General features: G+C 38.9%; 1 protein-coding gene across 4 annotated transcripts in view; it reads right to left on the bottom strand.

The window, feature by feature from the left end:
• Window positions 1–14,001, bottom strand: part of TENM2 (teneurin transmembrane protein 2) — a 426,310-nt gene that overhangs the window by 111,676 nt on the left and 300,633 nt on the right. For 3 of the 4 annotated variants that reach the window (XM_030458892.1, XM_030458893.1, XM_030458894.1), the window contains one exon: window positions 5,413–5,526. In XM_030458892.1, the coding sequence (XP_030314752.1) occupies window positions 5,413–5,526 (114 nt within the window). Of the gene's footprint in view, window positions 1–1,516; window positions 1,549–5,412; window positions 5,527–14,001 lie in introns of all 4 variants that reach the window. The other variant, XM_030458896.1, reaches the window with a different exon arrangement.

The raw sequence follows: 14,001 nt of genomic DNA, 5'->3' as shown, positions 1-14,001 counted from the left end.
GTGGAGGCAGAACCGTATCCACACTGTAACCAGATATAGCCGAGTATTTATTATAGGCTCCGCTCCCATACAGTACTTAAAATCTAAAAATAAAAATTGAATCTGGCTACCAGCAGTGTCACTCTACAGATATCACATTTAAATAGCAATTAACTCCAGTGCTTTGACTGTGTGCCTTTATAACAGTGACGACTGTAAACTGTCTTGATTCTTGAAAAATATCTAGCAGAATAACCATTCCCATGGATCCATAATGAACTACCAAGACAATTTAGAGAATTTCAGATTAAATAGAGGGAATACATATCACCAATAGTCATAAAAAAGGATTCTCTTCCATGTACCTCTGCATTTCTTCTAAATCACTGTTGCAGACATAGCTTTCCCTATCTTTTTATCTAACTTATTTTTCTCTTAGGGTTTGTTACATAGTTTTATGTAGGTATTTAAACACATGACTTGGGATTCCAAAGAAATTTACAGTACAGCTGTGTAAAGGAAACCATTCAATACAAAATAAAGCCTGCTGACGTTTTGCCACAGAAGACTGTGTGGGAATTACTATGTTTTCCAGTGATAGCTTCATTTTCTCCCCTCAGGTAAATTTGCTACTTATATGACCAGACATTTCTTCTTCTTTCAGAAAGACAAACAAGAAAAGCAGAAAATGCAAATTTCTTCAGTGGAAAAATCAGTGCTCTGCACTATTATCACACTTATCACTTCCTATATGAACTTATGTTTCAAAGTGTCTATCCCTAATACCTAATTGTCCCAGGACAAGAAAAGAGATTGTTTTAGAAATTTGTGCAATAGGTCAGCTGCTGATGAAATAAAGTAAAAAGACAGGAAATTTGAGTGTCTGGAGAAGCTGCTATGACACACATTTTGAACTTCAGTTAAACTGAAGATGCTGAGGTACTAATGAGCTCTGTCTTGTGAAGTGAGGAGGAAAGAAGCTTCTGAATTTGTGTGAGCTTTCAGGAGTAACACAGCTTCTGGCAAAAAACCCCACAGTCTCAGGTTTTCTGGTCAGTATTCCATATTTCTATTTTGGCAAAATGAACAAAATTCTGCAATGAATGTCTGCTTAAGACCACAGCTCTGGCTCAGCTGCAGTTAAACAATCTGTCACTGCAGGTAGAATTCGGAGAAATGCCCTAACACCCTGATACACCTCAAAACTGAGGCACGTCTAAACACTCATACGGGAAAGGTTTCACAAAAGTCAGTACTTGCAGAATCGAAACCAAATTCTAACTGAAGTAAAATTAAGATCTATTAGTTCACTGCATTTCACAAAGAATACATACTATTGTGATTTTTTTGCATCCACATAACAATAATCTGTGATGGTATATAATACACATCATCATCTTCCTTTAAACACAGCAACTCATACTACCACCATCAACATCATCACAAAAGTAGAATTCCTGTTGTGTTGAACTTAGTCAAATACTTTGCCTTTCTTAAGACAGATGTAGGCCCTAGTGTATTTTCAGAAGACCACCACTGCAAGTCTCTACAGTGTCCGTATTAACACTTCTGCTCGCTAATGTGTTAATTAAGATGTACATTACATTAGCCACATAACTACTTAATAAGATTAATCCACCTGGAAAATGATGGCATGTCTTGATTAAAATGAATGAAGGTAATGGAAGTGACATTTAAAATACATTAATTGTTATTACATTTTGATCACCTGTTTCAAAGTGTCTGAAAGGAAAAAGTGAAAGCTAAAAGACTCATGTTGTTTACACTGTTAATGAGGTGTTAGATTTTCATCTTTTGCAACATGACAAAGAGTTCCCTACAGTTGTTCCCCAATCCCTCTATCTGGTGACTAGGATTTGATTAAATTTCAGTGGGAACACAGTTGTGGATAGCACCAGTGTCTCCAGGTGGTCAAGTCAGGGCCTATTCTATTTGCATCTGAACCCAAACTCACCAATACAGGAGGAAATTTTTTCCCTTTCATAATTTTGTAATTCCTCCAACATTGCACATCGGCTCCACTGCTAATAGATACCTTTACAATTAGAGAATAATGATTTGTGTGTGCAAACCAAAATGTGGCTTAAAGCTGCATCATCTTGGCAGAGGTCTCAACATCATTTGGAAGGAGCTGAAGATAACCTGAAGAGCTTCAGTTCTGACTGCTCAGTATAGCTTTCCAGATCTACACAAGGCAACTATCTGAGTAGTAGAAGTCTGATTTTCCCCTCTCTCAGGCAATTACAATGCTGTCCAATTCTAAAGTAAATTTATCTTTCGTTGTTATTGCCATTATGTTTATAATGCTGCATTTGATAACTGAAAACAAGTATTTTTCATGACACTTCAACATTCCACCATTTAATTAACTGTAATGGTCTTTCAAAAATCCACACACTGTGATAGGCAGTGAAATATCTCATCAGCTGAGCAGGACCCTGGCTCAGGCTGGCTGGTGCAAAGAGACACAAACCCTGTGTTATGTGCATAATAGAACACATTCAAATCTACCTTTTCCAATTAATCAGCATATTCATGGTAGCTGACATGATCTTTCAGGTTCACAGTCCTTGCCCATAATTATTTGCGGTGTCTTCTAAAATGTGGGCTTCTAGGATCAGACACCACAACTTTTTGCTGGCTTCCAGCTTTACAGAACCTAACTGCAGTAAATAATTAAGATGAAACATACTAAGTCAATGTTGAATGAGTAAAAAATCTTTTGGTTTTGTGAGCAAACCAAAAGTACTATGTCATAAACAAAAAAACACTGAAGCATTCTTTATTTGAATTTGCGGCTGGAGTTAGCTTGACTATTTCCACACAAATGGTATTTTATTTTAGCTGTCCTCTGACATGAGCAGAGTTGACTCTTGCATATTGTGTCAATTAGAAAGAAAAACAGCACATAGACAGTCACATATTAATCTGAATTCCTAGTTCACCACGACTTCCAGGGCCTAAAAGCAAAACCAAAGATCTTCGTTTTTACTCTAAGTACGGTGAACTTCACTTGCAGTTTTACAGTAGCACAGGATTTTTCTACCCATTGCACTTGCCTGTTCCTTTCAGACACCCCCAGCATTAGCAAGATGCAGGATGTAATTACAAAAAACCCGCAACTATGTTGTAGTAATAGTGGGTGTTGTTTTCATTCAGATAGGAAAAGGCAGTAACAAAGTAACTTACATTCCTCTTAAACTGCAGTTTTGTTATTTCCTATCAGAACTCGGTATTTTAATAAGGCACAAGCAGATTAAATTGAAATATCTGATTTTTTTTTTTTTCCAAATTTCTCTACTTGAAAATGCATTGCTTGCTGAGTAGGCACAGCTTGTGTTTAAGTGGCCATTCTCACTCTAGGGGTGAAAGTTGTCTTTAGAAGACCCATGTTTTGAAAAGAATGGCTTCATCCTGAGTTCTGTCAATTATAGAAAGGTCACTCCTCACAGGTAGAGCCCTGAGCCCTGAAATGGTTGTTGTGGTAAAAGCTGCCAGAGGCTTTCCTAAAAACTGCCAAGAGAGCAGTATTAACTTGGACATAAAAAAAGGATAGGTGAGGCAGAAAAACTTTTCATCCTTCCCTGATATAAGACCTTGTTTTTTAGACATCCCCTGTGTTCATCCAAACCTGTCATTCACATTATTCCACTGTGGAAGATTACTTGCCTAAATCTTTTTCTCCCCACTTCTCCCAGATTATCAACATTCTACAAAATGTCAGAAGAACAAGTAAACTTTTCCAACATGCTCTGAAAAAAGCTAACTGCAACAATTTAAGATGTAACTAGCAGCCCTGTCTCCTTGTCTCCTTTACAGGAGGTTACTGCTCCCAAAACAGCCTGGATCTCAGCCTCTCCAGATGTGCAAAGCTCATTAGTGTGGGTCTGGGATAAGCTGACAGAATTTGCACTGAAGTGCCTCAGGAAGATGAGAGCATTCCAATTCAACAGTTCTGCTGTCCTGTATTTGCAAGAGATGGCAACAAAAAGCTGCAGGGAGGGAACCTGGAAACGTGTTAAACACTGCAGTTGTCTGCTAAGTGACCATAGTTGCAGACCTAAGCTCTTCAGATTCCTGTCTAAAACCATAGGGTCTCTCACCTGCCCACAATCTGGAAGAACTTCAGCAGCAATACAGACATCCTGTCTTGTACTAAGGGATGTGCTATTTGTCCAGTTTGACCTCCAGTCAGTGAGAGATGAATTCCAAGCCAACAAACAGTTGTCGGAAAACTTATGGGTTTTTGCCACCTCTATGATGGTGGATTTAATGCAAAAGAGGAAACTAAAATTAGTCTCCATGGAAAACATGAAGAAGCTGAGGTGTGGCTGCACGACTGATTGAAAACGGAAGCAAATCCATGAAATAATAATGCACACCAAAGAAGGACTCTGTGTCCTTTCACAGGTCTCTTTTAACTGCCTTTTCATCAAAATATCCAATGTTAACATTTGTTTCTAACACTTGCCTGGGCCATCAGCAATTACAACACAAGCCACAGGTCCTGAGAGCAAGAGGATGCTTAGCTCTGAACAAAACTCTTCTGTTTATCAACAGCAAGCAGTCTTACTTGCCACCTGTTTCAGTCAACCCATTCCACCTTCACAGTACACGAAGGTCTATGAGGCACCTTGGCTAACTGAAATGTTCTGAACTGTCTTCCTATCATATTTTTTGAAATAACCAGGGAAAGCCTTACTGGGATGCAGCAAGCACCTGAACCTAAGCAGTGAAAAGCATTGACTTTCATAAGTGATTAAAATCCACTTCATGACATATAACTTCTGTGTTTTTAATGCATCCTTTCTCAGTTTAAGCAAGTATTTCTGTTTCTAGATTTTCCCTCATTCTCATTCCCTATCTCTGTCACCCTCCACTGAACACAGGCTTTCTTTTGGGAAAAAGAGAATTAATTTGTTGACTGCACTGCTCATACTAATACCAGAGGACAGATTATTTACTATGCAGAAAATTCTGCTGTCTTTGATGTTTTATATTAGAATCCATCTGAAGAAAAAAGAAAAAAATCCAGGAATTTGGTCCTAGCTGGAAGCCAAAGTTCTTGACTTTTCTTAAGCAGTATAATGCACTTCTCCTTAGTCGAGCTTATTCTCTTTCTTTGAGATCTCTAGGCTGCACCTGGAAGCAGGACATGAACCCAGTAAAAGCAGTTACTGGTTATTCATTAGCATCTGAAGAAGAACATCTTCATTCATCAGCAGATGAGGTTCAAGAAACGAAAAGATCTGTGCAGAGCGGGACAGAGTAGCAGCAGCCACACCCAGGCAGCGACAACCAGCAGCAGAATGCAGAAAACAAGCCATGCTAAAAGCAGACAAAACAGAACAGACCACCACACCCAACCCGCCCCAAGCCGAGCAGCCCGGGTGTGCAGCACATCCCCCTCACCTCTGCCGCCAGGTGGCGCCGCCGCCGCGTCCTGTGCGCCCGGGCGCAGCCCGTGGGGGAAGGCGCGTCCGTCCGCCGGGCGCAGCCGCCAGTCCAGCCCCAGGAGCTGCAGCGCTGCGGGACAGACCGACACACGTCAGTAGGGGCGACACGCTAAGGTGCTAAAGAAAAAAAGGACAAAGAAAAAAAGGAAAAAAAACCCCAAACAAACAAACCCAAACGAAACTAAACCAAAACAAAAAAGGCATCAACCACAAGAAAACCTGGTGACTCAGAAAACCTGCTCAGTTACCAGATCCTTTAAATGCTGAAGGGTGAAAAGGAACTGCTTTGCAGTCCCTGCACTGAATCCAAGGTGAGCTTTTTGTTCAGAGCTGGCATCATGTGCTACCGAAAAACACGTTACATGGGATACACTCTCGGAAAAAAAAGCACTGCTCCGTGTTTCAATTACAAGTGAAAATGTATATGTTGATTATAAAATTAGCTTAGCCTTCTGTACGCTAATGACATTGTAACACAATTATTTTTTGTTAATACAACTTATTTAAATCAACAGATTTAACAGTCTTGTCTTCATTTTGTAGATTAAGCTTTCCTGACAAACTCAAGTCTCTGCCAGTCCTTTGACCTCACAACTTCTTCTAATCCAGTGCATCAAACTCAGCCACCTGGGCCACAGCACACCGTGCCACGCACAGTCCTGGCCAGGGGAGCTTTGCAGTAGCACTGTGGCATCACTGGCCTTCCCAAAGCCCGGGATGTGGAGCTGGAAGGAGGCCACAGCATCACCTTGACAAGTGCATGAGTTACAGGCACTGGAGTAGGGGGAACTGAGTAAGTCCTGTGCATGATGCATGAGACTTGACAGGCCCAAATCCTTCAGCTTGTGGATTTTTGTGCATCTTCACCTTGTATGAACAGCAGCTACCTGAAAAAATCTCCATACTTTCATTAAAGTATCCCTATGGCATCCTGCCAATTCAGGTGTGGTGACGAATAAACAAGCCCACAAGGATGTTTAGATTCACTCCCTTTATGTCCACCATCAGCACTCCTGCTTATGCAGGATGTATACGCTGCATACCACAGAGAACAGGATTTGCAGTTATGTTGTAAAGCAGAGGATTCACCATCAGTTTAGGGCACAATACATAGATGAACACAGGTACTCTCATAATTGCTCACTACTTCAGTGTAAGATCTACATAAAATTAGCAAATATTTTGTGTCCAAGTACAAGTAGAAGAGATGGGGTGGTCACAAATGGACCAGCAGTGGCCACACAGAGAAGCGTTCGGAGATTAAACATTAGGACAGAAAAGAGAAACTGCCATTTACAGTGCTTGAGACTTCACTCAGGCCATCTCTAAGTACAAGGGATCCATCTAGATGTGACCGATTCATATGCACACTCCCCAAACCCATGAAAACAAAGCAAAGGGGTTCCCATCCCATCCATCAATCCCAACTTTGGAAATCTCTCAGCACACAATCAATGAAGAATTTATGAGAAGCAAGACAGCTTTCATTACACCATCTTCCTCTACACAGAGCTATGGATCAAACAGATGTCTAAAAAGAATAACTAAAATTAGGAGAGTATTTTTTGTGAAGAGGGTAGTTAACAGATTTTGCATTCCTGCTGAATTTGAAAAATATTTTGCTATCAGGAAAAACAAAATGAAAATATAATAAAGTGTTTGGTATTTTAAAAAAATACCAAGCATCAATCTGAAGAGGATGTTTTGTGGATAAACTAATCAATAATTTTTTTATAGACGATGTTTAATAATTCCTGGAAAGCATACAAGAATTTTATGTGGGATCAAATGCTTTATTCAATTGCAACTGTTTTTGTTTTTCCAAAACAAGCACTTAAAAAGGCTTTATAGTCTAATCACAAGCAACTGATTTTCTTTTCAGTATGGCAATGAAACCAAAAGACAATTTCATAAACCTCAAACAAGTTACTAGTGGATAGGAACAGTCCCCATCAAGGCATCATCTGCACTGTGGATATGAGAGGGCCAGGGGATGCGAGGTAGCAGAGCAGCTTGTGGCATATTTGTGCTGTCAGCAATTCCACCCGACGTGCAAACACCAGGGCTCCAAAGCTGGCCTGCCCCGTAAGCAGAGTGCATAAAGATTAAGTGAATTTCCGAGCTTTGTACTCTCAATGTGTCAATTCAAAGTTACAATTTTTTTTCTTTTTAATAACAAACATAACCATAATTGTAGGTCATAGGCAGACACGAGAGTCTGCTGCTTTGAATGCGAACCATTCCTTACGACAAAGGAATAAGGAAATAACCAATGATCTGTCCAAGAGAATTAGAGTTGCTAATTTACAATTACCAGGTAAATTCAGACAAGGAATTAAAAAAGATACTTTTAACATGGTATTAAGAAAACCTTTGATCCACCTGCTTCCAGGAACAACATGATTTCATTAATAACTCCATTGCTTTGTGTTTTAATCACAGATGCACATTAGGTAGGAGCAATTTCAGCCCTTTCTAACAGGGCAGAGATTTGCATGGCTGCTTAAGGTCCCCTACAGAGACGCTGAAAAGATGACAATCTCCTGCACAGCTCACGTATCCATTCTGTGTTCTACAAAACTCCACTACGACAACCGAAACATGAGAAGTGTTCACCTTCTACCAAGAATACCTTGAAAAAAGTCACCAGGGCCCGAGGGGAAAGCTGAATGTTTGCACTGCATACAGCAAACCTGACTGGCAGCCGCACAGCGAGACCAAGGCACTACCTATTCACTCTCTCCTGCTTCAGAACACTATAAGATGGCAAATTTATATGATTAACCTTTCATTCTGTTAATCAAACAAAAATGCCTCCAGCAAAGGAATAAGTAGAAGCTCGTTTAATTAGAAATATGGGGATGCGCTCAGAAGCTGAATGCATGTGTGCCAGAAAATAATTTTGTGTTAGTGATTTTGTTCCCCTTTCCCATTTTTTTGGTGTTATTTTTTAAGCTTGGATTGCATGGTGGGGTTTTTTTTCTTTGTTGTCTGTAATTGTTCCTTTTGTTTTGGTTTTGGATATTCGTTCTGGTTTTCTTTGTTGTTTTCTTTTTTTTGTTTGTTTGTTTGTTCATTCAATTTGTTATGTGTATGGTACTTCCATTTGTTCTGAAGGCATTGTTTGGGTTTGTATGCTTTTTCCCCCTTTAACATTTAAGTACATTTCCTAAGATCATCTCTAGTATCTGATCTTTTATACATTGAGCTTGTAGTAAGTTTTCAGGTTCATTTAATACTAGCACCTATTACCTCAGGATAGTAAATTGTGTATTTATATTATCTAAAAAATATGAATGTAAACCCAATAAATTCTCATGGTAAAATTTTGAGGTTTGGGTAAAAATAATAATCAACCTCTCACTCCCACCGCAGCAGCACGCACATACACACGGAGCCCAAACTGGAAGCTAAACCTGCATGCCCGTCAGGGACAAAACCAGAGAACTAGATCATCACTCCAGGTGGTAGAACTGTCATGGATCAATCTAAGACTTACATAACAAAGAGGTTGCTAGAGTGAATCACACATTATTTTAAGAAACCCCCAAAGCTATACAATTCCACAGAAACACATTACAAAATTTACATGCAAAACTTTCTTGGCTGTTCTCTAAGCCTTAGTAACATCCCTGCATCCCTTTTTCATTCAGTCTTCTCTCATTCTGGCCATAAACCCAATGCTTATTCAATTCAGACTTTAGTCTAATGGACCACAGAAAACTTTGTCTTCCGTTTGTGCTCTCCTCTCACTGTTGTCCATGCACTTTTAAAATAAGACACCTCTGGCATCTCCCTACAGCACAACTCAGTGTCTGCCAACAGTATCAGCTTCTGTACTTACACAAAGGCAGAGAGATTCAGACTGGTGAACTACCATTTTCCTCATTCCTACAGCATTTTCCCAGTTGAGGTATGGGAGATGCACATTGCTTGCTTGCTGGAAAATTCATTATTCCCTGAGTGACTCAAAAAGATGTGAAGACTATAAAAGTCAATAGAATTCAGAATGTTTCTTTATATTAATTTTCCAAGTTGTCACACTTGCTAAACGCTGAAGTATCTTCATCCAGAATGAACCCATCAAACTATAATCTGACTTTGTCAGAATACATCGTGTCATATTATCTTGAACTGTAGCAGGCCTGCCTTTCATGAGGAAGAAAAATAATAAAATTGGTCCATTATATCACGACAGCATTAGCCAATAAACACTAAAAGCACACATTTTTATACATAGGCTACTGTAATAAAGGGGAGTGTAAACACTAAAAGTTTCCTTTCCATCCACCTGTGAGTTGATGACATAATTCCTCTTGTTGCAATATACTTGGGGGTAGCCTGAATAATGTGAAAAGAATAAATGTATGCCCCGAAAGATAAGAAATAATGAAATATTATTGCACTGTTACTGTTTGTTTAATTGTTATTCAACTGAGACTCCTGGTTCTTTACTAGTTACTGCTTCTTGATCATGCAACAGAACTCCACAAACACTAGAAATTTATCTTACTGGTCTTGATTAGTATTCATATAATAACAGTTATGTAAAAGACTAGTAGCATAATCGGTTTCCTCTGGAGAAACAGGTTCAAGTTCAACCCAAGTCACAAGTAAAACAAGTGTGCTAGGCCTATTCCCTAGCCATTACTTGCCCCCATTACAGAATGAATGCACAATTCATCACAACTGACAACCTCTCCTCAAGAGATGCCCAAGACAGAAATAGCAGGGGTCTGAAGGTCAGAAAGGAGTAGTGGAGGAACTGTATGGAAAAAAACCTGCATGATGCCTGAAAACACTACACTGGATTCTAACTAGTGCTTTCAGGTCTCGGAGGAGCACAGATTACTGGGTAGCTGTAACAAGAAAAGTAAGAAGCCTTCCCTCACATCTGAAGAGGTTACAAGAAAGTTCACATATACACATACAATCAGAATTTGCTGAACTAAATCTCAGTCCAGATCTGTAATTTGCTAACACTTTTTAGGATTAAAGGAAACTGAACACAGAGGACAACTAAGCTTTGTCAGATTGGCAATTCTGCAAGTGTTATTTTTGTACAAGCTATCTCATCATTGGGGATGCCAGTAAAAGTCCTATTACCCCAAATTTTGACTTCATAGAAAATATGAAAAGCAGCAAAAAAAGTAAAATTTGAGGAAGTCTTAGATATTTTTATGGAGGCTGACACCTTCCTTTGCTCCATAATTTTGTTGGCCAGCCTTAAGCCCCATATGCAGTAGGAGGAATACAAGCACTGACAGTATGTAGCTAGAATGGAACATATGACTTTGTATAAAATGATGGCTGAGGCAGTTGTCTCAAAAAAAGCTGCTGAACTCGAGCCCCTGGACTCAATTATACTAATGCCCTTTCTTATTCTGTTACAAGAAGAAAGGGACAGTGTCTCCAAGCAGTTCTAACCTGTGATTTCCCCACTTCAACATATATTTACCAAAAAAGATGAGTCTCTGTTACTTCGAAGTCTTAAAATAAACAATGTGAACAAGTAGAATCTTTCGGTGCCAGAGAAAGAGTGGTATGTCTCAGTCTCTTCAGGAGTAACTGTCAGAACTTTCTATTCTTCCTTGAATACCTAGTGTGACTTTAATAAGGATGTTAGAGTCCTCCAGAGGCTATCCAAGAGATCTCGGAAAACCCATCACATTCCCATGCCTTCTAAAAGGAAAATAAAAGCCAAATGTCTTGCTGGATACATGTCTGCCATTTTGATATATTACCTAATGGAAAGTTTCAAGTGTTGCTTAAATAAATCCAAACCTATTATATATGACATTATAGAATTCGAAATGGAAAACAGGCTGTGCAGGGTGGTAGCACAGCCTGCTGCTAATACTCTGTTATTCAAGAGGGATGACTAGGAAGTGCATAAACAAGTAGTGCAACTGAACAACTGGGACAAGACCAAAGTCAAACCTGGTTAAGATAAAGTAATATATGCTAGAGTGGAGTAAAAACCAATATATATATATATCTGGACTAACAGTTCTTAGGGAACTTCAAGGTCATTTTTCTCAGTAAATCATCTTAAATCATCAGTATGCTATTTGATACGCACCATAGTGTCTTAGTAAATTTGAAATTAACAGAATTTTCATTAAAACAATAGCTTTGCGTGTATAATGGCTAGAGAGCACAATACAGACCCATTTTTTTCTCTCATTTATCCTAAACATAACATCAAACAAGGCCTTTCACTGTCAGTCACTTTTTTTTTTTGTTTACAATGTTAAAAAATGAAGAACTGCATTAACTGCAGTGACACTGCATAACATGTTTTTCCCTTCTCCATCAACTGAACTCAGCTGATAGTTAATCCACATTCAAGTTCCTATATGATACCCATCTACAAGTTTCTGCTCTTGTTAACTGCGCCTGAGCTCTTCAACAGTTTTATTAAGCATTGCAACAACCTGTAATGTTCTAAAGAGAATTTCAGAGTGCATTTTCTCACACAATGAGGAGAGCCAAGAGGATTGACTACTCAGGGTGTTTATGAAAAAATGAATGCAATAAATAAATATCAGGCTCCTGGAGCTGCTAGCCTTCTCTCTGTTGGAGAGAGAATACTGCCCTGTGCTTCTCCAATCCCAGAGTGATCTTATAAACACACTCACAGTAGAACTTGATTTTAAGCACCTCTCTTACTGGGACATAAGCCGAGGGAAACCAAGGCAGAGCCTCTGTAGGCTTTGGGACGACAGTGCTTTTGCAGAGCAAGAGGGGAAAGCATGGGCACCCCCTTGCTGGCACAAATGCCAGGCGTCCTCTTTCTGCTCACTGGAGAGAGAAACTGTGCCTTTTTGAAAACACAACCAGAGAGCTGACTTTACATAGTCTTAAACACAGGACAGTAATCCTTAGCCATAACTTCATCCTCAGCATGTAAACTCTTTTAGACAAACTGTTTAGACCTGGGCTTTTGCTTTACGAAGCATCCAGCCCAAAAGAGCATTTTCTACAAATACCATAAAGGAACTAAGAATGAGTGTATTTTTATAATCAGCACAAAAATTTCTGCTGGGAATTAAATGCATTTTTTAAAAAATACATTCTATTAAATATGAAAAGTAGATGGAAAGAAGGCTATACGATGATTCCTTGTCACTGTCTTAATTTACAACAAATAGAGGGACTCAAAGAAAGCAATTTTTAAATTTTTTTTTTTTAATATGGTCACACCTCTTTGTCCAAGATGACTAATGTCTTTCCCTGAACACACCAGTAAACTGAATGGAATAAATTTTCAAAGCACAGCATGGTAGATATACCCACAAATCCCATTAGCAGTAATGTGATTTGTGTGCTTATCCGCCATGTGGTGCTTTGAAAGTTCATTTCTCTATGTCCAGCTTCAGGTTTTTTACTTCTAAAAATATACCTAAAAAGCTTACACACAGTCACAGTTACTTTGGGGTGCGGGAAAACTTGAAGATGTGAGCACCTGACACCCAGTTCCAAGGATAACAACAGGCAAGCAGAGCTTCAGCCTGCAAGAAAAAGAGTTGCACCTTCGGTGGTTGTTAGTTCCCCAGTCACCGATCTGCCTGGGACTTGTTGACTTTCCTTGTTTCAGTCCCCTATGTTGTGCCACTTTGTAGCAAAGTGTTTTTGTGTCACTATGAGCAATTCTTTGTCACAAAACGGGTAACTGCATTCCATGCCACATTCAGAATCTGTAATCTCATGATAAAAACCAAAAAAGAGTAGTAGAACAGAGTGCACTGTTCATTGATTCTTGTGACAGGCTTTAGATCATACAAAGAACAGAAAACCCAAGATTAATCAGTTAGTGAGACTGTATAAAATGAATTTGCTTCTTATGGTAACTTTAAGATTCAAGGCTGCATGCAATCTTTTTGGCCTTGCATCTGAATTCAATGGTTAATAACCAGCAAGAAAAGTGCTAGTATTTTTATTTACCTAGTACAGCATTTTTTAAGCATCTAAGGTCCCAAATTACATTATGCAATATCCACTTTACCAGCCTTGCCAAAATCCACCACTCGTGGAATAGGTTTAATTTAGCAGAAAGTGTTGCTCTTATCTAGAACACAATGGAAAACCTCTCTCTTTTTTTTTTTTTTTTTTCTTTCTTTTTATTTTATAAATTGTTAGTATTCAATGTTAATACAAAGCAAATTGAATCCAATTTGAATTTCAAACCTAAATGACACTATTATTATGAAAAGCTCATTTTTATTCTGTTACCAAGAGGAGAAAGAGCCTCACTTACCTGAAACTGGCAGTTCTAGCAATGTAGACACAAATACACTCTCTTAAATCACTGATGCCTGAATTTACAAGAATTAAAACAACTGCTTTACTTCTAATTCTGATTACAACCCTAAGGGATATCAAAACAAACATTTGACTACATTCCTCTTCCAAAACTGTAACTGCCTCAATCTCTACATGTAGGTTGAACAAAATTTTCATAATGTAACCATTTGAAAGCATTCAGATCTTGACTCAACCTCTGAATGTTAGCCAGATTGGGAAGGAAATAGTTTTTACCTTT

The sequence above is a fragment of the Calypte anna genome, chromosome 13, assembly GCF_003957555.1.
Source record: "Calypte anna isolate BGI_N300 chromosome 13, bCalAnn1_v1.p, whole genome shotgun sequence".
Taxonomy (NCBI): domain Eukaryota; kingdom Metazoa; phylum Chordata; class Aves; order Apodiformes; family Trochilidae; genus Calypte; species Calypte anna.
The sequence above is the reverse complement of the archived record's forward strand: the minus strand, read 5'-3'. Positions and strand labels throughout refer to the sequence as shown.